This window comes from Bos indicus, chromosome 9 (assembly GCF_029378745.1).
Source record: "Bos indicus isolate NIAB-ARS_2022 breed Sahiwal x Tharparkar chromosome 9, NIAB-ARS_B.indTharparkar_mat_pri_1.0, whole genome shotgun sequence".
NCBI classification, from domain to species: domain Eukaryota; kingdom Metazoa; phylum Chordata; class Mammalia; order Artiodactyla; family Bovidae; genus Bos; species Bos indicus.
Genome location: NC_091768.1, coordinates 39,391,458 through 39,417,548, shown reverse-complemented (window position 1 = coordinate 39,417,548; position 26,091 = coordinate 39,391,458). Strand labels below are relative to the sequence as shown.

General features: G+C 40.9%; 1 protein-coding gene across 1 annotated transcript; it reads left to right on the top strand.

The window, feature by feature from the left end:
- Positions 1-1,314: 1,314 nt before the first annotated feature.
- On the top strand, positions 1,315-17,096 carry MFSD4B (major facilitator superfamily domain containing 4B). The gene is given in 5 exon segments (XM_019967205.2): positions 1,315-1,727; positions 3,418-3,586; positions 4,932-5,048; positions 6,631-7,841; positions 7,843-17,096. Coding segments are annotated over 5 exon segments (1,737 nt in total). The 5' UTR covers positions 1,315-1,544; the 3' UTR covers positions 7,900-17,096.
- The last annotated feature ends 8,995 nt before the right edge of the window (positions 17,097-26,091 follow it).

The following is a 26,091-nucleotide window of genomic DNA, read 5'->3' as shown; positions in this document are numbered from 1 at the left end:
TCTTATTCTCTTTAATATATGTATATGCCTTTTGTTTCAACCCCAGTAAACTTAGAGACATATTCCCTGACTCTGAAATCTAAAACAGGTTCTCTTAAGTCATAGAACCTGTACTTTCTGATGTACATGGAGAAAGTGCTTAATGACCAAATAGATGGGGCTGGGCTGCAAGGGAAATGATGACACTCAGGTGTGGTATAATTGGGAGCCTACCGTGGATGAGCTAAGGATTAATTAGGTGGAAAAGAATACTCCAGATAGACGACAAAGAGAAATACACATTTGGTCTGTCTGGTCAAGGAGCAAAAGGAAACAAAAAGCTAAAGTAGGATACAGAATGTAAGGTTTTTCCTTTTCCGCTGGTATAATCTTATCCAGTTCAGCGCTTCACGCTCAGTCGTCTCCGTATCATCATGCTCTATGATATGGTCGACTCCCTGCGACCCCATGGAGTGCAGCCGGCCAGGCTTCTCTGTCCAGGGAACTTTCCAGGCAAGAATACTGGAGTGGCTTGCCAATTCCTACTCCAGGGGATCTACTCAACCCAGGGATGGAACCTGCGTCTTCTACGTCCCTGCATTGGCAGGCGGATTCTTTATCACTAGCACCACCTGGGAAGTTACTCTTAATTCAAGGATTCTGCAAATCGATGCCCTGCTCCACTTCCTAACAACAATGGAAATATTTGTAGAGATTGGGGCGAGTGTGTGCTAGAAACCGCAGCTTTGGCTCCAGATTTCTTTTTTGAGCTAGTATTACACTGTTTATGAAGAGCCACTGATTCGCTCACTGACCTTGGGCAAGTTGTTAGTTTCTATGACTTCACTCTCCTATCTGTAAAACCAGTATAATATGGAATTTAGAGTGTTGTTAAGAGGATCAATTGAGATCATACACGTGAAAGTTTACATAGTGGCTCAACAAATGTGGAGTGACTGGCGAACCTCAGATCAATAGTCGACAGAACCCAAAGGAACTAGGGCAGAACTTTTGTAAACTTGTATAAGAGAGAGATCTTGTGGTTCCCTTTGCCCCACCCGCCCGCCCCACGAAGAGACCCGGGGAGCGGGCGCGAAGCCATACCTTGCGTTTCTCGGCCAGCAATTCCTCGTGACGGCTCGGCTGCATCTTACCTCCTAACTCGTCCCAAGCTGCAGCTTCAGCTTGCTCCGCCACGGGGCGCCCGCCTGCAGGGCCTCGGTGGGCTCAGCTAAGTGTGATGCTGAGGCCTGAGAGAGACGTCGGGTCTCCTGGGCAACCACATCAACTTCCGGTTTGGGGAGAGGCCGCGGTTGGCGAGAGGCCACATTTCCGCCACGTGATCTGCGCAGGCGCCTGCGTGAGGGAGGGCGTGCGGCCGCAGCCTGGGACGGCCGGCGCGTCCCAAAGTTCGACTCCTCCGCCCGGACTAGGGCCACCCCGGGGAGGTGGCGCCAGCCGGGACCGCAGGCTCTGGAGGCACGAGGCCCGGGCAGGGTGCCGAGTTCCCGAGGCTCCGCTGAGAAGCCGAGGGGTAGCGATACCGCTGCTCGGGAGCCGCCACGATGGAGCTGGAACTGGAACCCTGTGGGGCCGGGGCCCCGGCTGCCGGGCAGCGGCTTCTCCAGGCCGAGGCCCCGGCGGAGAATGAGCCGGAGGCAGTGGTGGGCTCCCGGAGGAGCGGCCGGGCAGACAGCATGCTGCGCTGGTTCATCACCGTCCTCCTGTGTGCCGCCTTCTTGGGGCTGGTGAGAGCCGGGGCTGGAACCCTCCCAAACCGAGACGAGGGCAGACGTTCTGCAGAGAACGCGGCCTTCTGAGCTCTTGTCTCCGCCGCTTGCAGACTCTGTGACCTTGGGCTCATCCATCTGCCCGAGCCTCAGTTTTGCAGTCTGTAAAATGGGCACAATTACGATTTTCGAGAAATATTGTCAAGTGTAAAATAGATTTTCGTAATATATAATGTTATCCAGTTCCAGCAAACCTTTCTGCCTCTCCTCTGTGGGGTCAGGGGAATGCAAGAGGGATCGCCAGGTCTACAGCCTCTCACCCAACCCCCAAATTATTGCACAAAGCTGCTTTATTGGGTTCTCGTCTTCGTTTGACTGAATTGACCCCTTATTCTTGCAAATGGGAAAATAGACCCACGCAGGAAGAGTGACTTTTTCGGACCACACAGCCGGTTAAGTGGTTGAGCCAGGAATACTGTTTCCTAGTCTGCCTACAATCGTATGTAAAACAAATTTTCTGATTCTTGAATGTTTTTCCTAGAACAAAGTGTAAGGCTAGTTTAGCCTTTTGCCAAACTTCTTGGCCGTCGTTTTCTGGAATAAGGCGGTTACTTTATTCCAGAAAACTTCCCTTAGTAGCTTGTCTTAAATATTGGGGTCTTGGGGAGTTGGGAGGGTGAGTTCTCTGAGCTGTCACTTCTGGCCACTTAATATCTTTCCCTGAGGCACAGGTGATTCTTAGAGTATTTGTATTTGAAGAAAAGTCAATGCAAACGCCGTTCCTCGTCCTGTTAAATGCGTTGCAGGTGGGACTAATTTGGTTACAGCTGGGGCACTGCCTTCCCTTCATGTATTAGTCGCTAGCTCTGTGCCTGTGCCCGCGTCTGGGGAGGGGCTACATCCAAGCGTTTAGGGCAGAGTCATGCAATTAGAATCACTTATTCTTGAAATGTAGACCGATTGGAAACATTTTTTTGAGTGTCCAACGAATTTCCTATGAAAGCCAAATGCAGCCCCTAGTTTTTGCTAAAGTTACATGTCTTTGAATAAAATTTTATTTTTAAATCTGTTGCATGCAGGTGTATGTAATATTGTCTAAGAAAGCCTTACAGACTGTACCCCTGAGGCTTTGGTTTTCTTGAAGAAAAATGTAGATTGGGAAACGTTCAAATTGTTTCTCTCTTGCATGTTTTATACGTATAATTTTAAAGAAGGACCCTATGTACATCCAGAAGTTCTGCTGTTTTAACAGCATCAAAAATGCGATACTATTTTGATGGCTTGAAAACATAAATTTTTAGCATCACAATTCTTGTGTTATTTGTGCATGCAGTGTGTTTCAGACTACTTAAAACTTTCAAAAACGTTTTTTAATGTTACATTTTACTGTTAATAGAAATACTGTAGTCTTTTCTGGTATTGTTCAAAACGGAAACATAATTGCACCAAAAAGCTAAAAGAATTAATTTTTTTAAAGTTCAATTTGAGAGTTGTCAGGATGAGAAAAACCATAGGATTTGACACACCAGAAATAGTCTGTAGCTCTAGTAGTACTATTAGTCGGTTCATTATGAATTTAACTTTGGGACTTAATCTCCTACTGTCCGTTGAAGTTCCCTCTTCCCTTTTTATAGTGAAAAAAGCTACCACATACATAGACATTATTTTAATGATTGTAAATAAAAACTTCTGTCTTTTTGAATTTTAGGGGATGAGTGTTGCTATACTGGGACCCACGTTTCAAGACTTGGCAACGAATGTGAACCGCAACATCAGCCGTCTTTCTCTGATTTTTGTGGGCCGTGCCTTTGGATACCTGGGTGGCTCTGTGATTGGTGGAGTTCTTTTCGACAGTATGAATCATTTCCTCCTTTTGGGTGAGTAAACGACAGTTTCAGCTTCTTTGAGACTTGCAAGGAATTTACAGCTTGCTTTTAAATATGAAACATACTGGCTTGCAGAATGGTTGACAGCTTAAAAGTAGTGTTTAGGCATCCTCACTGGAAGCCAGGCTCCTCTGCTGCTTGCTCTCTTCTTGGCAGTTGCTTGGAATCTGGGCTGGATGCCTCTGGAAACTTAGATGAGTCCCAGTGTGTTAGCAATCCTTAGCCCTCCTGACCTTCACTGTGGTCTAGATACCACTGCTGCATCACATGCCAGTTGTTTAAAGAGCTCTGTTTGTCAGTGTTTAGGGCAGATTTTCTGGGGCCATAGATGAGAATAAACTCCTCAGACCTGCCCAGACTAGACACTGGGCTGAGAACAAAGGTCGGAAGGGATGGTGGGTGAAATGATGAATGCTAAATTTTTGTCCCAGCTGCTCCTTGTGAGTGATCAACCCAGGCCTCTCCACCTCACTCTCAAAATAGATAGCAAAGCTTTTAACTTACTCTTTTTTGGATAAATTGACATGTTTAGAGAAAATCTGGATTAATGTGACAAAACTGCTTTGGAAGGAGATAATTACTCTTGTTGATGAATGAGTCAATAATCCCTCTGATTTCCATAGTGGGTTGAAAGAATGTATTTCTTACATTTCCCTCCCTAGTCTTCAAACAGATCTGTTTGTGCTGCGTGCTCAGTTGATCAATTGTGTCTGACTCTATGTGCTTACCATGGATTGTAGCCTGCCAGGCTCCTCTCTCCTTGGAATTTTCTTGGCAAGAATACTGGAGTGGGGTGCCATTTCCTACTCCAGGGGATCTTCCTGATCCATGGATTGAACCCATGTCTCTTGTGTCTCCTGCATTGGCAGGCAGATTCTTTACCACTAGTGCCACCGTTTAATACATTTCTACTACAGACTACTATGGTAATTGCACTTAATTTTTTACCTTTATCTAAAAATCTGTTTAGGTTGTTAAAAATCAATAATTTTTGAGCTGTCTGGCTATAAAATTTTGCCGTGTGGTATAATGTATGTTTTGATTATTAGCAGTACTAGAAGTGTAACTAGTACACTTCTAGTACTGCTAATAATCAAAACATACATTACATTTCTAGTTACACTAATATTAGAATAGCTTAAACTTTATAGTTCATAAGGATGATAGAAGCTTTTAAATGAAATAACTTCATAGAAGCAGAACCTTTCCTCTGCTCGTTACTCAATTTTAATTTGACCTGTTCTGCATTTTTGAGAGTTTTTATGATGTTGACTTCATCCATGACCCTTTGCCATAAATAGTATTTTTCATAGCTGACTTTGACCTTTTTTCTCAGGGGTGTCAATGTTCGCTACCACAGTTGGTCTTTATCTCGTTCCATTTTGTAAGACTGCAGTGTTACTGATCGTCATGATGTCCACCTTCGGTGTTTCAATTGGCATTCTGGATACAGGTTAGTGAGCCCTTCATTATCGTCTCTGGGACTAGCGTCTTTCTACTAGAAAAAGAGCAGCTGATATTAAATTGTCACTTGCACTGTCCCCTAAAATGACTCTGACCTGCTGTGTTTTCCATGGGGTCTCCCAGTCAGTACCACCCTTCTTGCCAGGTAGAGTGCCTGTTTTTGAGCAGCCAACCACAGAGTGAATTCAGGGGGTTTTGTTCTTTGAGAGTTTGTTGATTTACAATATTCAAAGAGGAGAGGGGCCCCGGTGTGGGTGATTACAATGCAGATGAGCAGGCTTTCAGTTGGGCTAGGTCTTTATCATTGTAATGTGGGAAGAATTGATGAATTAACAGATGAAACCAAGTTTGGAACCATTATATGGCTGAGGAAACATAGAAGCAGCTCTCCAATTTAAAATGCACTCTGCCTTTCAAACTAAGAAACCTGTGTTGTGTATTATTTCCCTTTTCCTTTTCTCTCAAAAGTTGCTGCCCTCATGTATCTTTATTTTTTAAAATGTACTAAATAATGTATGTGACATTCGTTCCCCCCAGAGCCAACTTTCTCCACCTCTTCCTTGGTATTTGATAGGTTGGGGAAATATTTTTTACTTTGGGTTTAATTTGGTTGTGAAATTACAGGATAGAATTGTATGTGTGCAAATCTATTAAAAAGAAAGAAAAAAATATTTGATGCTTCTCGTTTTCACCCTGTAGATACCTACAGTATGACCGCAGATGTTAGAAGGCATCCTTGTTACTTGTTCTTGTAACGGGCAGAATCCTGTCATGGTCAGGGTTCTGAATATGTGTTTTGCACCTGCTGTATACATAAGTAATTTTCCTCAAGTGGCTATTGATTTCCAGTATAGAAAAATTTGGTCATTTGGCTACTATGTGATAATATATATTTATTATATATTTATATAGAAATATATATTTATATATATTATATATTTATATATTTAAAACATTTAGAAGTAAGTAACTATAAATATCCTTCCCTACCCCCACCCCTCCTGTGCCTGGTATTATTGTTGTTCAGTTTCTGAGTTGTGTCCACCTCTTTGTGACCCCGTGGACTGCAGTACACCAGGCTCCTCTGACCTCCACTATCTCCTGGAGTTTGCTCAAATTCATGTCCGTTGAGTTGGTGATGCTATCTAACCATCTCATCCTCTGCCACACTTTTCTCCTTTTGCCTTCAGTCTTTCCCAGCATCACAGTCTTTTCTGATGAGTTGGCTGTTCACATCAGGTGGCCAAAGTATTCAGAGCTGCTATTGGAACTGTATTGTGAAAAGCCTTGGGCTAATGTACTTAGCTCTCGGAGATAGTGCTTTACTAGATTATAGAACTCCATTTGTGAGTGTGGGAGGTTCTAGTGCTGAAAGTTTCTTGGTAGTGTTGGTGAGTTAGAATTGACTTAGTCATAAGGACTAATCGTAGAATTGACTTAGTTGCCACAGTTGATAACTTAGAATATTATAATTCTTGTGCCACGTGAAATATTTCTTTCTGATAGTAATGAACTTTTTTCTATTTTGCCAAGTTACTATAATTAAACCATTCTCCATCTTTCATTGATAGGTGGTAACGTCCTAATCTTGGCTATTTGGGGGGACAAAGGAGCCCCGCACATGCAGGCCTTACACTTCAGCTTTGCCCTAGGTGCCTTTTTGGCTCCACTGCTGGCTAAATTGGCATTGGGCACGACGGTGTCTGCTGAAAACCGCACAGAGGCTGACTTTAACCAATCTGCCTTCAACCAGTCATCTGAAGCTGACTCAGAATCTCTATTTGGAATACCTGATGATATGAATTTGCTGTGGGCTTACGCTGTTATCGGTACTTATATTTTTGTAGTTGCTCTCTTTTTTTTCGCTCTGTTTTTAAAGAAAAGCTCAAAGCAAGAAAAAGCAAGAGTATCTGCTCAAAGGTTTCGAAGAGCCAAATACCACAATGCCCTTCTCTGTCTCCTTTTCCTGTTCTTCTTTTTTTATGTTGGAGCTGAGGTGACATATGGCTCTTACGTTTTCTCATTTGCAACCACCCATGCTGGCATGAAAGAAAGGGAAGCGGCCGGGTTGAACTCCATCTTCTGGGGGACCTTTGCAGCCTGCAGGGGCATGGCAATCTTTTTTGCTACATGTTTACAACCTGGAACCATGATTGTGCTGAGCAACATTGGCAGCCTGACTTCATCTTTATTTCTGGTGCTTTTCAACAAGAGCCCAGTTTGTCTTTGGATAGCGACTTCAGTGTATGGGGCCTCAATGGCAACCACGTTCCCCAGTGGAGTGTCTTGGATTGAGCAGTACACGACCATCCATGGGAAAGCTGCAGCATTTTTTGTAGTCGGTGCCGCCCTGGGAGAAATGGCTATTCCTGCAGTAATTGGAATTCTTCAAGGCAAATACCCTGATTTGCCTGTAGTTTTGTACACCTCTTTGGGGTCATCAATAGCCACTGCTATTTTATTTCCTGTGCTGTACAAATTAGCCACCTTGCCGCTTGATCGTCAGCGAAAAGAACACAGGAAAAGTGAGGACCAGAAAGCTCTGCTTTCTAGCTCTGGGCTCAATGACTATGAGGAAGAGAATGAAGAAGATGATGCAGAAAAATGGAATGAAATGGACTTTGAAGTGATTGAAATGAATGATACGATGAGGAATTCTGTAATAGAGACATCTAGAAATATTTTGATGGAGCCTACGGCTGAAGTCCCCAACCATTCCTACTCAAATGTGTTAATGTTTGAATCCTCTCCAGTTAATACTGGCAACTCCTCTGTGAATTACCTTGCAAGAAACCAGGACAAAAGGGACTGATGCTTTGAGAGGATGGATTATTTACTGACTGTTCAAATAATCACCAGTTCTAAGGAGGCCAGTCAGAGCAAAGCATAATATATTTGTAACAAGCTTTGAGGATCACAATTTCTAGGTCCGAGTATAGCAAATGCTAAAAAGTTTTGAAATGTTCTGTAATCCCCAGAGCCTTTCATAAAGAACCAGTGATCTCATACAGCAGGATCCTGTTGTGAGGCTAGTGTTTGGTGGCATGTGGCTGAGTAGGTGATATTTTATGGCCTTCACCCCTCCTCAGAGCATGCAGAGAAGGCATTTGTTTTTGAGAAGTTGGGTGTGCCATTCAGATAAAGCAAAACTGTTTAGTAGTTGAATCGGTTAGCCAAACAAATTCTCTGTCATCAGTATTCTGCCAGGGAAGTTGAGAATCGTTTCATAAAGAGACATCTTTGAAAATGGACAGAGATTTCTGTTAATTGTTTTACTCTGTAGTGTTGGATCAAAACATGGTAATTACTGATGTTTTCAGATTTTTATGAAGAGAGCAGAGAACAGGTGCTGGAGACCTGGCTTCAACCTCCACTGCTGCTTCCTAGTCTGGCCCTGTACTCAGTCATCTGACTTACGTAGGCCTTGTTTATCTCATCTCCTGGTCTGGGTCTCTAATGAAAGTGAGATGACTTTCAAATGGGAATCCCTCATTTTTACATTTTGTGCAAGGTGTCTGTCAGAAATGAACATAAGTGCCACTCCATTCGTCATTTCAAATGAGAAGTGGAAAAAAAATGAATAGCTTTAAGAATGTGCTACTGATTATGAATAACGTCAATGTAAGAGACTCAGTATTTAATACTTTATTTGAATAATTATGAGGAATACATTTTTAGCACTGTATGTCATTGATGCTGAGATGCACCTTTTTTTTTTCACATTTTTAACATCTCTGAAATCAAAGTATGTGTTAAAATCAGTGATCATTTAATGTGACAAAATTGAGTTTTTTCCCATATACTTCTATAAAGTAATGTTGCATTTTACAATCAGTGTCTTAGTTTCAGTGAATACAGTGGTTCGTTCAATGATGGAGATTGTACTATTTTTACAGACATTTTAAGAAGAAGTTATTTTTATATGCTCATTTTCTCTGTGTTCACACAGGATTTGGAGATGCCTTGTTGCAGTTTTTAAAGCTGTTTCAGAGTTACTATGTTAGTAGTAGGGCTGTGAACGGGGTCTCTTGTGGTCCTTTGGTTACCTCAGTGACAATCTGGGAATGAGTCTGCTGTTCCAGGAGTTGCTCCTTATTGAGTCTAGTTGGTAGTCACGTTGTAAGCACTGTAAATTAGACTGCTCTTTTAATTAACCGTGAGACACAGTCTTTTCCAGCGATTGGAATACCTGTGTTAGGCCTCTGGACCTCCTTCTCCCTGAGTTTGAAATATCTCGGAAATCCAAGTAATGATTTGAAAGTGGCTTGGGGGCTTAAGAGGGATCGTGAGCATGGCAAATCTGGTGTGGGGTATCCTTTGATAAATGACTGGCATTGATGACAGATTTTGTTCTCTTCTTCTTAGCACATTTTGTGCTGAATAATACCTAATTTCTACTTGGTTGCGGTATGTCTACTTTTTAACTAATTTCTGTAAATTTGCCTTTGTTTTTTCATAAGTGGAAAATAGTACCTTTCTTGACTACTGTCCGTTATTGGTCATTTTAACAATCTGACAGTTTTGGAGAGAGCTGGTGGAGAAATTAACAGTGAAAAGCCTATTCTTCTTGCTTTCTTTATTCTATCCTTTTCTCTTAGCTGGAACTTGGAGATTAGGTCCACTCCACTTACTGCCCTTTCTCAGGTTGTTGGAATGTAGGCAGTAGCAACTATTTGGCATCCGGGCGGCTTGCCAGAATAGGGATTCAACCTGTGGCATCGACATTTAAAGGATAAAAGTGCAACTCAGAGAAATAAGGGAATAAGAACATGATAGAAAACTTGGAAATCCATGAAAAATGCATTAGAATTCCACAAACCAAAATGTGAATGGCCATATGAGATTATAGGGATTGTTAAAGTTTGATAATGTATTTCCATATTGGAAAGATAAGACAGTACAATTCCAGGAATTAGCCTTCATCCTGATAATCAGTTCTTAGTTAAATAAGTGTCTGCCGATACTCAAGTAACCAATACCGAAGTTTTCTATTTCTGAGTAACAAATTATTGTATCACAAATTTAACAGCTTAGAACAACAGACCTTTTATTTCTTTAACCTCACAGTTTTCTTGAGTCAAGAATTTGGGCATGACTTCACTGGGTTGGTTCTCTGCTCAGGATCTCATGGGCTGCAGTCAGGCTGTTGAAAGAGCTGTGCTTTGTAAAGCTTGGACTTCCCTTCTACGCTGTGTGGTTTTTGACAGTAATTCAGTTCCTTGAGGTAGTAGACGGAGATCTCCATTTTTTTTTTTTTTTCCTGGCTGTCAGCAGGCACCTGTCTCGATTGCTAGGCCCTCTCATAGATCCTTTCGAAGCATGGCAGCTTGTTTCTTCAAAGCCAGCAGGAGAATCTCACTGGAGCCAACTGAGCTGGGGTTTTAAATGATACCGTGTAATCATGGGAGTGACATCCTGTCCCTTTTGCCAGATTTTGTAGACTAGAAGGAAGTCTCAGAGTCTGTCCAAACTCTAGGGAAGAGGATAGTATATGGATGTATCTGATTACTGGGGGTCACCTTAGGGTGTGTCTGCTATACTCAAATGTCTGCAACACTCAAGGGAGCCAGAAAACTTTAGCTGGGGAAAAATCCTTCAGTAGTCACCAAAAGTGATAATAGATACAACCTACTGAATGTTCTAGTGCAGGAATGGAAAACTCCCTATAGACCAGGCCAATAAACCTGACTCAGAATTAGGCTTTTTCCCTTGAGATTTTAGGTTGTGCTCTTTTCCACTGTACTTTTAACCAGTTCAAATGCAGCTTAATATGAGGGAAATTCGTAAGTTTCGGTCTAATGGTATTTTCATAGTAAAGTCCAAGAAGACTTTGAGAGCATTTTTCAATCCCTGTTATTTTTTAAAGAAAAATCTTTAAAAAAAATAATTTTTTATTATATATGAAGGTATAAAAAAGGTCATGGTAGAAGATTAGGGAAGTACCTAAAATTTTTAAGGGGCAAATGTAATCATAATCCTAAATACCTAGAAAGTTCTTACATTTCTAGTCAGCTTAGTTTCCCAAGACAAGGGTAAAGGGGTAAAAAAAATTTCCTTCTTCCAGATAAAGTATCAGAAACAACTTGAATTTTATGTCTAGAATGTATTGATACTACATTTGGTGGACTGGTTTTTAGTTTGAATAGTTGTAATTTATTAAGAACAAAAAGAGAGTATCAACACACCCCTGAAAAATGTGAGACCCAGATTCCATGTAAAATGATTTTGTTTCAAGTAGATTTATTGAATAATCAGGATAGTTTTCTCATAACCAGAACTTTTGTATTATTATAGCAATGTAGCATTCAATCCTGCCACTTAAAAATTATTACTAAAATAGAGCTTAAAATTCTTAGTGAAAGTAGATACAGTCTTCTGGGGTCCCTTGTGTTTCTTGGGTGCCCTGGTTCATAATATGTATTCGTAATGTTTTGTTGTGAATGTGTGCGTGTGTATATGTCTGTATGTGGAGCCCACAGATGCTGTGTGTGTCTGATATTTTCTTATAGTGTGGGGATGTAGCGCAGGGGTAGAGGTGATAGGGAAGGGATACAGAAAAGCTTACTGTGTGATTTCAAAGTTTGTTACAATTGTTCTTTTAAGTTGAAATTTTTATGAAGGTTATTGTCGATTTACATGTAGTTGTGTGCAGTGTGTTTTTCAAACTTGCTGAGTGAAGAATACTTGCTCAGTCTGGAAAAATAGAGAAATAGATGGGTGCTTCTCATACTTTAATGTGCATTAGAATTGCGTCTTAAAATGCAGATTCTGATTTAGTTGGACTGGGTTAGGGACTGAGATTCTTCATTTCTAACAAGCTCCTAGGTGCTGTTGGCCCACGGGTCGACCACACTTTGGGTAGCAAGGTCCACTTTTTGGGAATGTTAAATTCTTTGCTGCTACTGTTGGGAATTTCATTTGTTTTCTTTTAGGTTTTCTAAATAAATCTAAATCTCTGGGAGTCTATAGTCCCCATGAACCCCCTCCATTTGTATACACTATTCTAAGACTGAGTTCTCTTCAGTCCTCTCCATTTGCTGCATTAGCTGTTGAATATTTATTTCACATGTTATCGAATGCCTCTTGTTTGGTAGTTTCTGTGGGAGATGTACACTGGTGAAAAATCAGAAATTTCCTGCCTTCATGGAACTTACCTCTAATGCAGTACTGTCCAGTATCTGCATTGGCCGGTGGCTGCCATATGTAGATAACACAGGTCCAGTGGGAGAAACAAAGCGTCAAACAAGTCATCACACAAGATATTTCCAGGAAGGCTTTATTTCCTGTTGTTCTAGAGATTGATTAACTACTATCTGGGGTCAGAAGGTTGTGATAGATACCTTGTTAAATGGCGTAATATAAATTATGGCATTTAAGAAAGACCTGGTGATCTAAAAGAGAAGGTGTTGGTTTTCTTGGGTATAAAAGAAGCAATCCAAAGCTGGTGATTTGGTTGTCAGAAGGAATATTAAAGCTCTCTCCTTTAATGCACTTTGGCCAGTTGGCACTTGAGCTAGGTTGAGCCTGAGTTGGATTTTTATTTAGGTTTAAATAGTCTCATATTTAATGATTTAAAACTGTACAGCACTGAATTTTTACAATCAAAGAGAATTGTTCTTTATTTTCCAACATTTTCCTGTGGTAATTGTAATTATGTCTTCTCTTGTCCTGTATTTCTGCCCTTTTTATTTCTTTTAATTCTTCAACAACAACAAGGAGGATCCCTTAGGTTCTTGCACTGTGACTATTGATTCTTATTATTGTCTCCTGTCTTCCTTTTGACTTATATTTTTAATTGCAGAATGCCTCAGTTTCTGATCTCTAAATTATTGCAGCTTGCCTTTGATGCATTTGGTAATGTTAGTAAATGGATGGCCTGGAGAAATGTTCTGAAGTTGTAAGATGACATGAGTAGCTTAAGGGGTTGGGCTTTCTAGCTTCTGAACAATTTATTGTGATTAATAAGGTGCTTTCTTTTTTTTTTTTTTAATCCTTTTTAGTTGTGATAAAATACGCATAACAAAATTTATCGTTTTAACCATTTTTAAGTGTACAGTTCAGTGGCATTAAGGGCATTATCATTATTGTGCTATAGTCATTGCCATCATCTGCAGAACATTTTTTATCTTGCAAAACTGAAACTCTCAAGCCATTGAACAGTAACTCGCCAATTCCACCCTCCTTCCAGCCCCTGACAACCATCGTTCTACTTTCTGTCTCTGAGTGTTTGACTGCTCTTAAGTACCTCATATAAGTGGATACAAACAGTATTTGTCCTTTTATGACCAGGTTATTTTATTTAGTGTAACATCCTCAAGGTCCATCTTACTGCAAAATGTGTCAGAATTTCCTTTGTAAAAATAAACAATACTCTGTTGTATGCATATTTTGTTTACCTATTTATATGTTGATGGCTACATGCTTTGCTTTCACCTTTTGGCAGTTGTGAATAATGCTGCTATGAACATTGATGTACAAATACCTGCTTTTTTAATTTTTAAATATTGAAGTATAGTTGATTTTACAATGTTGTTTGAAGTGTACGGCATAGTGATTCAGTTGTATGTGTATTATATAAATATGATATATATAAATATATACATGTGTCTGTGTTCTTTTTAGACTTTTTCCCTTATAGATTATTATGAAATATTGAGTATAGTTCCGTGTGTGATACAGTAAGTCCTCTAGTCTCTGCTTTTCATTCTTTTAGGTATATCCCCATAAGTGAAATTGATGAATCATATGATGATTCTGGTTTTAATTTTGAGGGGTGCTTTATTTTTATTATTCTGCTTAGATATTATTCTAATCCACTAGGAAGAGGGAAACACTATCGCTTCAAACTCTAGGCAGGCTTTTGGTGCATTATAATTAGCTTAATATCACCCATACCCTGAGTAAATGAACTTAAATGTCAGGTATCTACCTCACAGTTTTGTTATTTCTGCTTCCAATCTTTGTTCGGTCACTAAGCTTACACTGAGAGCTTACTTTGTGCTAGGCACTGTAGACTAAGTATTAATGAAACTTCCTCTCCTGTCCTTGGAGTACCAAGTATCATTATCATGTATTTAGGGATTTTTGATCCCTGTTTTCTGCTAAATGGCTAGTCTCGAGTCATGTTCTCCTTTGTTTGGAAACATAGAGACTCCCCCTGGCCACCTTGGAAGAGATAGTGTGTGGTCAGGGAACCATGGGCTGCAATGGGCCTGGTGCTGGGGCCAGGCTGCTCTCTGCTTGTTTGTCAAAGCAGTTCTGCCTGTCGGTGGAACTTCTCCCTGTTCCTCCTCCCTTAGGCCCATCCTCTGTATATCTAGTCCAAATTCCAGAGGAAACCTGTCTGACTGACTTGAGTAGCTGCTCTTGTCCTTACTGGGCAGAGCCTGGCCTCAGGAGTTGTTGACCAGCCCGTTACTTGGCCTCTCTTGGGTCGGTACCTGTTGCCCCCATCCAGAGAGTGGCCATCTTGACACTTCTCTCCCTGCTGCTCTGATATGGGCACTGTCACAACCAAAAAGGAAGTTCCCCTGTCTGCTCTGTACCTGGGGTAGTACTGGGTTTATTGGATATTTGCTAGCAGATGCCTGAATGGGATACAAATTGTCAGGCTCTAGGGAGATGGTCTGGTTCATGTTTTGAATCAAAGTTGGAAAAACAGTCACATCCAGTGGTAGATCATTTTTGAGGAGCTTATTAGACAAAGTTGGTAGTGAACTGTACAATTTCCATCAAGGACAAAAGCTCTCTCTTAATAGGGTAGCATGTGTACTTAAGAGAGAGAAAAGAGGATTCCCAATTTGCAAGAGATCTTATTAAAGCTCTAATTTCTGTGAACCAGAAAAATTTCCAAGTCTAAACATTTTAGTTATTTAGCAGGTATCTACTGAGCATTTGGGCTCCCAGGTGGTGCTAGTGATGATAAGCCTGCCTGCCAATGCGGGAGATGTAAGAGATGCAGGTCAGATCCCTGGGTTGGGAAGATCCCCTGGAGGAGGGCACGGCAACCCATTCTAGTATTCTTGCCTGGAGAATTCCTTGGATAGAGGAGCCTGGTGGGCTGCGGTCCATAGGGTCACAGAGTCGGACATGACTGAAGCGACTAAGCACATGCGCTGAGCATTTACTGTGCTCGGTAATCTGCTGCGGGAACATAGCAGAGGACAAGGCAGGTGGGATCCTTGCTGGCATTGAGCTTATGCTTTAATATTTCAAGTAAGATTTGCCATGACAGTCTTTGTTAGCTGAAGCATCAGTAAAGCCTGTTGTAAAGGGTTTTACCAGTTCCGGAAAAGTCAGTATTGACAAGAGCCAGGCTCTTGTTTCCTTGGTGTATGTCTGTGTCTGTTCATTTCCAGTATTTCTACATGTAATCTCTGGAGTGATACTTGATTTAGAGCTTTATACAAATGATTTAGCACAGTGCAGTTGAGGTGAATACAGTGAAAACCTGCTGCAGAAAGCGGCAGCAGGGGCCTCTGACACCTCGGGAATTGTTCACAGGAGCCAAAGGACACATTCCTGGTTGAACTGGAATCTTGGGTCACACCTTCAAACACCTATGGGTTAACTGAGCTGGTTCTCATTCACTTGAGAAGTTTTTTTCCTTAGGTGGGGATTATCGAGTTCTGGGTCCACATACTCTTTGGGCCTTTACTCTTAGTGAAGATAAGCTCAGAGACAGAAGCATTTAGGACAGGAAAAGTTTACCTCAAAGAGAAGGACTGGCTTGCTAAGTAGAAACACAATTATTTAAGGAGAAAAGCAACATGTACCAAAGTTTCCAAGTTTGCGTTAGTCTGTTCATAATGGAAAAGCAGTACCTCTCCCACATATTTATCATATTCATAGACAGTGAAGTGAAAGTTGCTCAGTCGCGTCCGAGTCTTTGTGACCCCATGGACTATACAGTCCGTGGAATTCTCCAGGCCAGAATACTGGAGTAGGTAACCTTTCCCTTCTCCAGGGGATCTTCCCAACCCAGGAATTGAACCGGTGTCTCCTCCATTGCAGGCAGATTCTTTACCAACTGAGCTATCAGGAAAGCCCCCACATATTCATAAGAGGTCGTGACATATTCATATTCATAGAGATTGTGACAAGTCTTCAGATGCCAGTGCAGCAAAAGCCAGGGATAGAATTGCTTTGTTAGGGAGTCCAGGCTTATGGGAAATGTTCGTGATTTTATTGTTTCTGAGATCAGAGCCAGTTAGGTGACCCTGTTACTTTGGTTTTATCTTGGTGAGGGGCAGAGGGAGTGTCTGCAGACTGTGATAAGGATACAGAAGCAGGGCAAAGTGACATTTTGCTTTTACACCCTCTGAAACCCATAAACTCCAGGAGGAAAAACAGCCTGAAGGAAAAACGTTAATTGCAGCATGTATTCTTGTTCCCCTGACCAAGAGATCAGCCATTTTGCTCCAGTGTTTTTTTTCAACCCTAACTGCTGTTAGAATCAGCTAACAGTGTTCAAAATCTACTGATGCCAGCCTTTTCACTTAAATAAGAATTTAATTGGTGTGAAGTGGGGCCTGAATGTTGATATTTTTGAAAGTACCCCCTAAAGTAATGTGCAGTAGAGGTTGAGAACTGCTGCTTTTATCAATGCAGAGAACTGAAACTTCTAAACTTGTTGCAATGGTTTTTAAAGGGTGATTTACAGCTTGGTTACATCATGTTTCTTTTATGGATGCTTGAAATCCTGTGTACTTTCTCTGAAGGAGAAATGGAAAGGGAGAGCTCTCATATTTCGTGTTATTGCTGCTGCTGCTTGGTCAGTTAAAGGGGGTAATCAGTACTGGTTGAAATTCTGTCCCCCCAAAAACCAAACCCGGCTCTTTTGGAAGTTGCTCTTCTAGACAGGTTTTTGCTAGTCACTTTTGTTTTGGGGGGCTTAATGGAGGAGGAGCGGTAAACTTGTAGATTTCTTACATTTGGATTTAAGCCTGCTCACTGTTTATATGACTTTATACAATGTAAAAGCTTGTTTTAGTAAAATATTGATGTAAATAAACACTGATACTGGTTAAAGATAAAATTTGTGTCTTATTTCATGGATTTTTAAAAATGAGTTTGGTATCTCTCCAGAAATTAGTCAAGAATATTTCTAGAGTTTAGATTATGAGTGCGCCAAATGTGTGTGATAGTGTATTGGTTCCTAAAATGGGAATAGTATTTTATTTTCACTTCACATGGATATTTTAGAAATGACATCTAGAATCTCTGATGACATCTAACATTTTTGGCCCTTCAGCTCCTCTTAAAGAAGTTTATGACATAATCTCTAACCTTACAAGTCCACCAAAGAAGCTATTCAGTTCAGTTCAGTTGCTCAGTCGTGTCCGACTCTTTGCAACCGCATGAATCACAGCACGCCAGGCCTCCCTGTCCATCACCAACTCCCGGAGTTCACTCAAACTCATGTCCATCGAGTTGGTGATGCCATCCAGCCATCTCATCCTCTGTCGTCCCCTTCTCCTCCTGCCCCCAATCCCTCCCAGCATCAGAGACTTTTCCAATGAATCAACCCTTCGCATGAGGTGGCCAAAGTACTGGAGTTTCAGCTTTAGCATCATTCCTTCCAAAGAACACCCAGGGCTGATCTCCTTTAGAATGGACTGGCTGGATCTCCTTGCAGTCCAAGGGACTCTCAAGAGTCTTCTCCAACACCACAGTTCAAAAGCATCAATTCCTCAGCTTTCTTCACAGTCCAACTCTCACATCCATACATGACCACAGGAAAAACCATAGCCTTGACTAGATGGAGTTGCGAATTTTAATGTTTTGCTTGAATGATATTAATGCTTCCCTAATTAAGAGGATGGCAGGGATGTCTCTGTTTCAGAAAGGAAAGGAGATTTTCAAATTGCACATCAGGCAGCAGCTGGGCTACCTCTCCTTGCTTCCTCTGTACGGGGCCCAGCAGGTGAAAGACTGCCTATTTCTTAACTTGTTTAAAACAACTGTGGTGATGGTTTGGTTAAATACTTGAAACTTGGATTGTGATTCAGGTATACAGCAACTTCCTTATCCCCTTCATTCTTTATGGGGGTCTTAGAAAAGGATATTTTTTTAAAGTGGGACGTTTAAGCTGAGAGAAACTAAATGACCACGTTCTCCCTTGTCTTGCGGGAGCAGTTGTAGGTGACATTCTGGGTATCCTTATGTGACCCCTGCTGGCTCTGCTTTCAGTGGCCCAGTTTACAGCTGTGCACTTCACTCTGCACAGGGATCCTCTTGTACCTTTGCCTCGTGCCAGGGACTGTGGGCAAAACTTGGCCGTTTCTGGCTCATCATAAACCAAAACCTCTAGAAGCCTCGGTATTGGGCCAGATGGGATTTCAAGCATAACTGACTGTGACATCCAACGCTGGTCATCACATGGTCCCTAATGCTTACATGAGGAAGCAGGGGCTTTGTTGATCCTTGCACACCCATTTCATCTTCCATGAACTTGGCGAGGCGTGAGTGGGCTGAATGACCACACCACCCGCTCCTAAGGGTTCCCTGGGCTGGAAAGATGGGGTAAAAGACTGTGGTTCACAAGGACACACTTGAGGACTGGCAGGGCCCCTCTGGTACCTTCCACTGGAAATGATCATTGTTTGGGGAGTGCAATTTTTTTGTTGTTCTTGGAGGAGCAGAATTTTTCTGTTGGTGTACTATAGCAGCCATTTAATTCTCTCTCCTTTGAGAAACTTTAATGGATCCAGAAGAATACATGAAAAAAAAATTCATGTGCAGTATAGAGCTGAAGAGTCTTATGATCTGGAGCCTGGATTCAAATTCTGACTCTGCTGTCTATTACCTGGGCTGCATTGCTTATTCTTGTGCCATGGGTTGCATTCATAGGCAAGCAGATTTTGAAGTCCAACCCCCTCCCCCAGCCCTCCAGTATCCTAGACTGTGACTGGAGACAGGGCTTTTAGAGAGGCAATTAAACTGAAATGAGTTTATTAGGGTGTACACTAATCCAATATGACAGGTGTCTTTATCAGAAAAGAGACAGAGGCAAGATCAGATGAAGACACAGAAGATAGCCTCCTACAAGCCACGGAGAGGCCACGTAGCAAAGCAGCCCTCCCAGTGCCTTGATCTCAGAACCTCCAGAATAATGGGAAGGATCTCTGTTGTTTAAAGCACCTTGTTTATGATATTTTTTATGGCAGCCCTAGCAAACAAACACAGTTAAGCACACAACGAATGTCTGCTACTATTGTTATTATTCCCAAACCACACAGTCAAAGAAAAAGCAACCACAGTGGGGAACTTCAATAAGAAACTAATGTTCATTAGTTTAGAAAAGCGACCATGTACAAAAGGGAAATAATGAGGTTTGTTTTTTTTCCCTCCCATAACTGTTATGGCCAGGAAGGCCAGTTGGGGCACCCTAACTAAGCTAATGGGGTTATGGGTCACAGGACACTTAGTTGTCCTGGTAAGTCAGTAAGAATACGTGTGACTAGGAGCCACACCAGGCCTGGTGAGCTCTCCGCTCAGGCGCCAGGCAAAGGACGGACTTCCTTGGACCTGACCAAGCAGCTGAGATGAGCCCACCAGCAACAAAAGAGTGAGAAGCACCAAGAGCATACAGTTGTTTTTAGTGGGTCATATGTGTGCATAGTAATAAAATCAAACAGTACAGAGGTGAATTTAAAAATGTTATTTACCCTTGATCCGTTAAAACAACCATTCTTATTATATTTGTGTACCTGCTAGAGATTTTATCTGTGCAAACATAAAAATGTGTTTATGTATATACCTGTGTATGTACGCTCAGTCGCTTCAATTGTGTCCGACTCTTTGCGACCCCATGGGCTGTAGCCCGTGAGGCTCCTTTGCCTGTGGAATTCTCCAGGCAAGAATACTGGAGTGGGTTGCTATTTCCTCTTCCAGGGGATCTTCCTGACCCAGGGAATGAACCCAAGGCTCTAGTGTCTCTTGCATTGCAAGCAGATTCTTTACTGTCTGAGCCATCAGGAAGCTCTCTGTATACCTCTGTGTGTGTGTGTGTGAAAGTCGCTCAATCATGTCTGACTCCTTGTGATCCCATGGACTGTAGCCCACCAGGCTCCTCTGTCCATGGAATTCTGCAGGCCAGAATACTGTAGTGGGTAGCTGTTCCCTTCTCCAGAGGATCTTATATATACCTATAAATGAACATAAATAAATGCATTCTGATTAATTGATATTGAGACATCATTGGCATTTAACACTGTATTAGTTTTTGGCGTACAACAAAATCATTTGATATGTGTATATACTGTGAAATGATTACCACAGTAGGTTTAGTTAGATGTTAATCTATCTCCACACAGTTACATATTTTTTTTCTTGTGATGAGAACTTTTAAGATTTATTCTCTTCAGTTCAATTCAGTTGCTCAGTCGTGTCTGACTCTTTGTGACCCCATGAATTGCAGCATGCCAGGCCTCCCTATCCATCACTAACTCCTGGAGTTTACCCAAACTCATGTCCATCAAGTCGATGATGCCATCCAACCATCTCATCCTCTGTCGTCCCCTTCTCCTCCTGCCCCCAATCCCTCCCAGCATCAGGGTCTTTTCCAGTGAGTCAACTCTTTGCATGAGGTGGCCAAAGTATTGCTTCAGCCTCAGCATCAGTCCTTCCAATGAACACCCAGGACTGGTCTCCTTTAGGATGGACTGGTTGGATCTCCTTGCAGTCCAAAGGACTCTCAAGAGTCTTCTCCAACACCACAGTTCAAAAGCATCAATTCTTCGGCACTCAGCTTTCTGTATAGTCCAACTCTCACATCCATACATGACCACTGGAAAAACTATAGCCTTGACTAGACGGACCTTTGTTGGCAAAGTAATGTCTCTGCTTTTGAATATGCTATCTAGGTTGGTCATAACTTTCCTTCCAAGGAGTAAGCGTCTTTTAATTTCATGGCTTCAATCACCATCTGCAGTGATTTTGGAGCCCCAAAAAAATAAAGTTTGACACTGTTTCCCCACCTATTTGCCATGAAGTGATGGGACCAGATGCCATGATCTTAGTTTTCTGAATGTTGAGCTTTAAGCCAACTTTTTCACTCTCCTCTCTCACTTTCATCAAGAGGCTTTTGAGTTCCTCTTCACTTTCTGCCATAAGGGTGGTGTCATCTGCATATCTGAGGTTATTGATATTTCTCCCGGCAATCTTGATTCCAGCTTGTGCTTCTTCCAGCCCAGCGTTTCTCATGATGTACTCTTTCAAGTATTCAGTACACTTGTTTTCTTTTTAATTTTGGGGGGAGTGTAGTTGATCTACAACACTGTTGTGTTAGTCTGGTATACAGCAAAGCGAATCAGTTATACATATATCCACTCTTTTTTTAGATTATTTTCCCATATAAGTCATTACTGAGTATTTAGTAGAGTTCTCTGTGCTATATAGTAGGTCCTTATTCTATTTTACAATAGTAGTGTGTATATGTCAATCTCAGTCTCCCAATTTATCCCTCTCCCCTACCGTGGTTAACCATAAGTTTGTTTCTACCTTCATGATACTATTTCTGTTTTATAAATAAGTTCATTTGTGTCATTTTTTTAGATTCCACATATAAGCACTTCCACTTGTCTTTGACTTACTTCACTTAGTATGATAATCTCTAGATCCATCCATGTTATACATAGTGGCATTATTTCATTCTTTTTTTAAATGACTAAGTAATGTTCCATTGTATATAGGTATCACATCTTTTTTTTTTTTTTTTCTGGAGTCAGGCCAGTCATTCCAGATGAGAGTACCACATTTTCCTTATCCATTTATCTGTTGATGGACATTTAGATTGCTTCCATGTCTTGGCCATTGTAAATAGCACTGCAATGAACATGGGAGTGATATGTAACTTTTTGAATTAGAGTTTTCTCCAGAGGTGTGCCCAGGAGTGGGATTGCTGGATCATGCTGCTAAGTCACTTCAGTCGTGTCCGATCTGTGCGACACCATAGACGACAGCCTACCAGGCTCCCCGTCCCTGGGATTCTCCAGGCAAGAACACCGGAGTGGGTTGCCATTTCCTTCTCCAATGCATGAAAGGGAAAAGTGAAAGTGAAGTCGCTCAGTCGTGTCTGACTCTTAGCGACCCCATGGACTGCAGCCCACCAGGCTCCTCCATCCATGGGATTTTCCAGGAGAGTACTGGAGTGGGGTGCCATTGCCTTCTCCATGCTGGATCATATGGTAGTTCTATTTTTAGTTTTTTATAAGGAACATCTCTACTGTTCTCCATAATAGTTGTACCAATTTACCTTCCCACCAACAGTGTAGGAGGGTTCCCTTTTCTCCATACCCTCTCCAGAATTTATTGTTTGTAGACTTTTTGATGATGGACATTCTGATTGGTGTGAGGTGATACCTCATTGTAGTTTTGATTTGCATTTCTCTCATAATTAGTGATTTTGAGCATCTTTTCATGTGCTTTTTGGGCATCTGTATGTCTTCTTTGAAGAAATGTCTTATTTAGATCTTCTACCCATTTTTAGATTTTTTTTTTTTTTTTACATCGAGCTGCATGAGCTATTTGTTTATTTTGGAGATTAATCCCTTGCTGGTTGCTTTGTTTGCAAATCCTTCCTCCCATCCTGTGGGTTGTCTCCTTGTTTATTGCCTCCTTTATTGTGCTCAGTATACTATGGTTAACTACAGTCACCACTGCTTCACTGTATATCCCCAGGATTTACTTATTTTATAACTGGAAGCTTTTACCTTGTGACCCTCTTCACCCATTTTGTCGACTCCCCACCCCCCAACTCTTGCAATCACCAATGTGTTCTATGTATCTATGAATTCAGCTTTTAAGTTTCCACGTGTAAGTGATATTATACAGTATTTGTCTTTCTTGGACTTACTGAGCATAGTAACTCTAAGGTCCATTCATGTAGATGCAAATGGCAGGGTTTCTTTTTTATGATTAGCAGTCTACCACGTACACACGCATGTGTCCACACATGTCATACTCCCTTTATTCATCCATCAGTGGGCGCTTGCACTGTTTCCCTGTTTGGCTATTGTAAACAATGCTGCAGTGAACACGGGCACACACATTTCTTTTCAAGAAAGTGATTTCATTTCCTTTGAATAGATATCTAGAAGGAAAATTGGTGGGTTGTATGATAGTTCTATTCTATTTGAAGAAACTCCATACTGTTTACCATAGTGGCTGGACCAAATTACAGTTCCATCAACAGTGCACAAGGGTTTTTCTTTTTCTCCACATCTTTGCTAACACTTGTTATTTCACACTTTTTTGATTTTGATAATAGCCATTTTAACAGATGTGAGGTGATCTCTCTTTGATTTTAATTTGCATTTTCCTGATGATTAATGTTGCTGACCACTTTTTCAGTAACTGTTGGCCATATGTATGTCTTCTCTGGAAAAACATCTCCTCAGATCCCCTGCCCATTTTCAGGTCATACTGCTTTTTTTGTGTGTGTGTGCTGTTTGTTTATATAAATAAATTTGCAAATATTTTCTCCCATTTGTTAGGTTGCCGTTTTGTTGATGGTTTCCTTTGCTGTGCAGAAACTGTTTAATTTGATATAGTTCCATTTGTTTATTATTGTTTTTATTGCCTTTGATTTTAGTGTCAAGTCTAGAAAATCATAGCCAAGACTGATGTCAGGATACTTACGACCTGTTTTCTTCTAGAATTTTTATGGCTTAAGGTTTTACATTCAATTTAATCCATTTTGAGTTAACTTTTGTGTATAGTATAAAACAGTGGTCCTCTTTCATTCTTTTGTATGTAGCTGTCCAGTTTTCCCAGCACCATTTATTAAAGAGACTGTCCTTCCCTCACTGTATTCTCTTGGCTCCTTTGTTGTATGTCAATCAACCATACATGTATGGATTTATTTCTGGGTGCTCTAAAGGTATAGGTTTCATTGGCCTATGTGTCTTCCCCCTCCCAGCCATACTGTTTTGATTACTCTAAGTCTGTAATATAGTTTGAAACCAGGGTGCATGATGCCTCCAGCTTTTTTCTTCTTTCTTAAGATAGTTTTGGCTACCTGGGATTTTTGTGCTTCCATTCAAATTTTAAAATTGTTTTATTTTTGTGGAAAATATCATTGGAATTTTGATCTGGACTGCATTGAATCTGTAGATTTGTTTGAGTAGTATGGACATTTAAAAATATTTATTCTAAAAAGAAATATTAATTCTTTCAATCCTTGAGCGTGAATATCTTTTTATTTATGTTTTCAATTTCTTTTATTAGTGTCTTACACTTTTCAGTGTACAGGGCTTTTACCTCCTTAGTTAAGTTTATATTTATTCATTTTGATGCCATTGTAAATTGTAAATAGGACTGCTTTCTTAATTTCACTTTCTAATATTTGGTTATTAGTGTTTAGAGACACAATAGTTCTTCTGTATATGTATTAGTTTAGATGTACAGCAAAGTGATTCAGTTATACATGTGTCTGTTCTTTAAAATTTTTTTCCTATTTGTGTTGTTACATAATATTGTGCAGAGTTCCCTGTGCTATATCGTAGGTCCTTGTTGAATATCCACTTTAAACATAGCAGTGTGTACATGTCACTCCCAAACTCACCCCTGGTAACCGTAAATTCATTCTTTAAGTCTGTGAGTCTGTTTCCGTTTTGTAAATAAGTTGATTTGTATCAGGTTTTTTTTTAAAGATTCTGCATGTAAGTGATGTCATATGATGTGTGTCTTTATCTAACTTCACTCAGTATGACAGTCTCTCGGTGCATCCAGTTTGTTGCACGTGGCATTATTTCTTTCTTTTCCATAGTTGAGTAATGTTCCATTTATGTATGTACCACATCTTTTTCCTTTTTTTTTTGAAGTTTTTATTTTGTGTTGGGATATAGTAGATTAACAATGTTGTGATGATTTCAGATGAACAGTGAAGGGACCTAGCCATCCATATACATGTATCCATTTTCCCTCAAATCCCCTCCCATCTAGGCTGCCATATAACACTGAGCAGAGTTCCATGCGCTGTGCAGCAGGGCCTTGTTGGTTATCCACTTTAAATATAGCAGTGTGTACATGTCCATCTCAAACTCCCTGTCCCTCCTGCCCCGCCCCCGCCCCACAGCCATAAGCTGTTCTCTAGGTCTATGAGTTTCTTTCTGTGTTGTAATCTCATTTGTATCATTTTCTTTTAGATTCCACATATAAGGGATGTCATACGATATTTTTCCCTCTCTGTCTGCCTTCACTCAGTATGACACCCTCTAGGCCCATCCATGTTGTTGCAGATAGCATTATTTCATCCTTCTTAGTGATTAACATTCCATGTGTATATGCGCCACATCTTTATTCATCCCTGTCAATGGACGTTTGGGTTGCTTGCATGTCTTGGCTGTTGTAAACAGCGCTGCAGTGAATGCTGGGGTGCATGTACTGTCTTGGACCGTGTTTTTCGCTGGGTGTATGTGTGAAAGTTGGATTGTAGGAGGAGCATATGATAGCTCTATGTTTAGTTTCTAAGGAACCTTCATACTATTCTCCAGAGTGACTGTACCAGTTTACATTCCTACCAGCTGTGTAGAAGGGGTCCCTTCTTTCCACACTCTCTCTAGCATTTATTGTTTGTACATTTTTGGATGATGGTCATTCTGACTGGTGTGAGGTGATAGGTTTGTATTTGCATTTGATTTGCATTTCTATGATTTGCATTTCTCTAATAATCAGTGATGTTAAACATCTTTTCATGTGCCTCTTGGCGGTCTGTATGTCTTTGGAGAAATGTCTGTTTAGGTCTTCTGCCGATTTTTAGATTGTGTGTTGTTTTTTTTTTTAATTATTCCACATGAGCTGTTTGTAAAATTTGGATACTAATCCCTTGTCAGTTGCGTAGTTTGCAAATATTTTCTTACCATTCTGTGGGTTGTCTTTTTGTTTTGTTTATGGTTATCTTTGCTGTCCAAAAGCTTTTGAGTTGGAGTAGGTCTTATTTGTTTTCGTTTTTATTTCCATTTTTTTTGAAGTTGTTGATGTTTCTCCCAGTAATCTTGATTCCAGCTTGTGATTCATCCAGCCTGGCA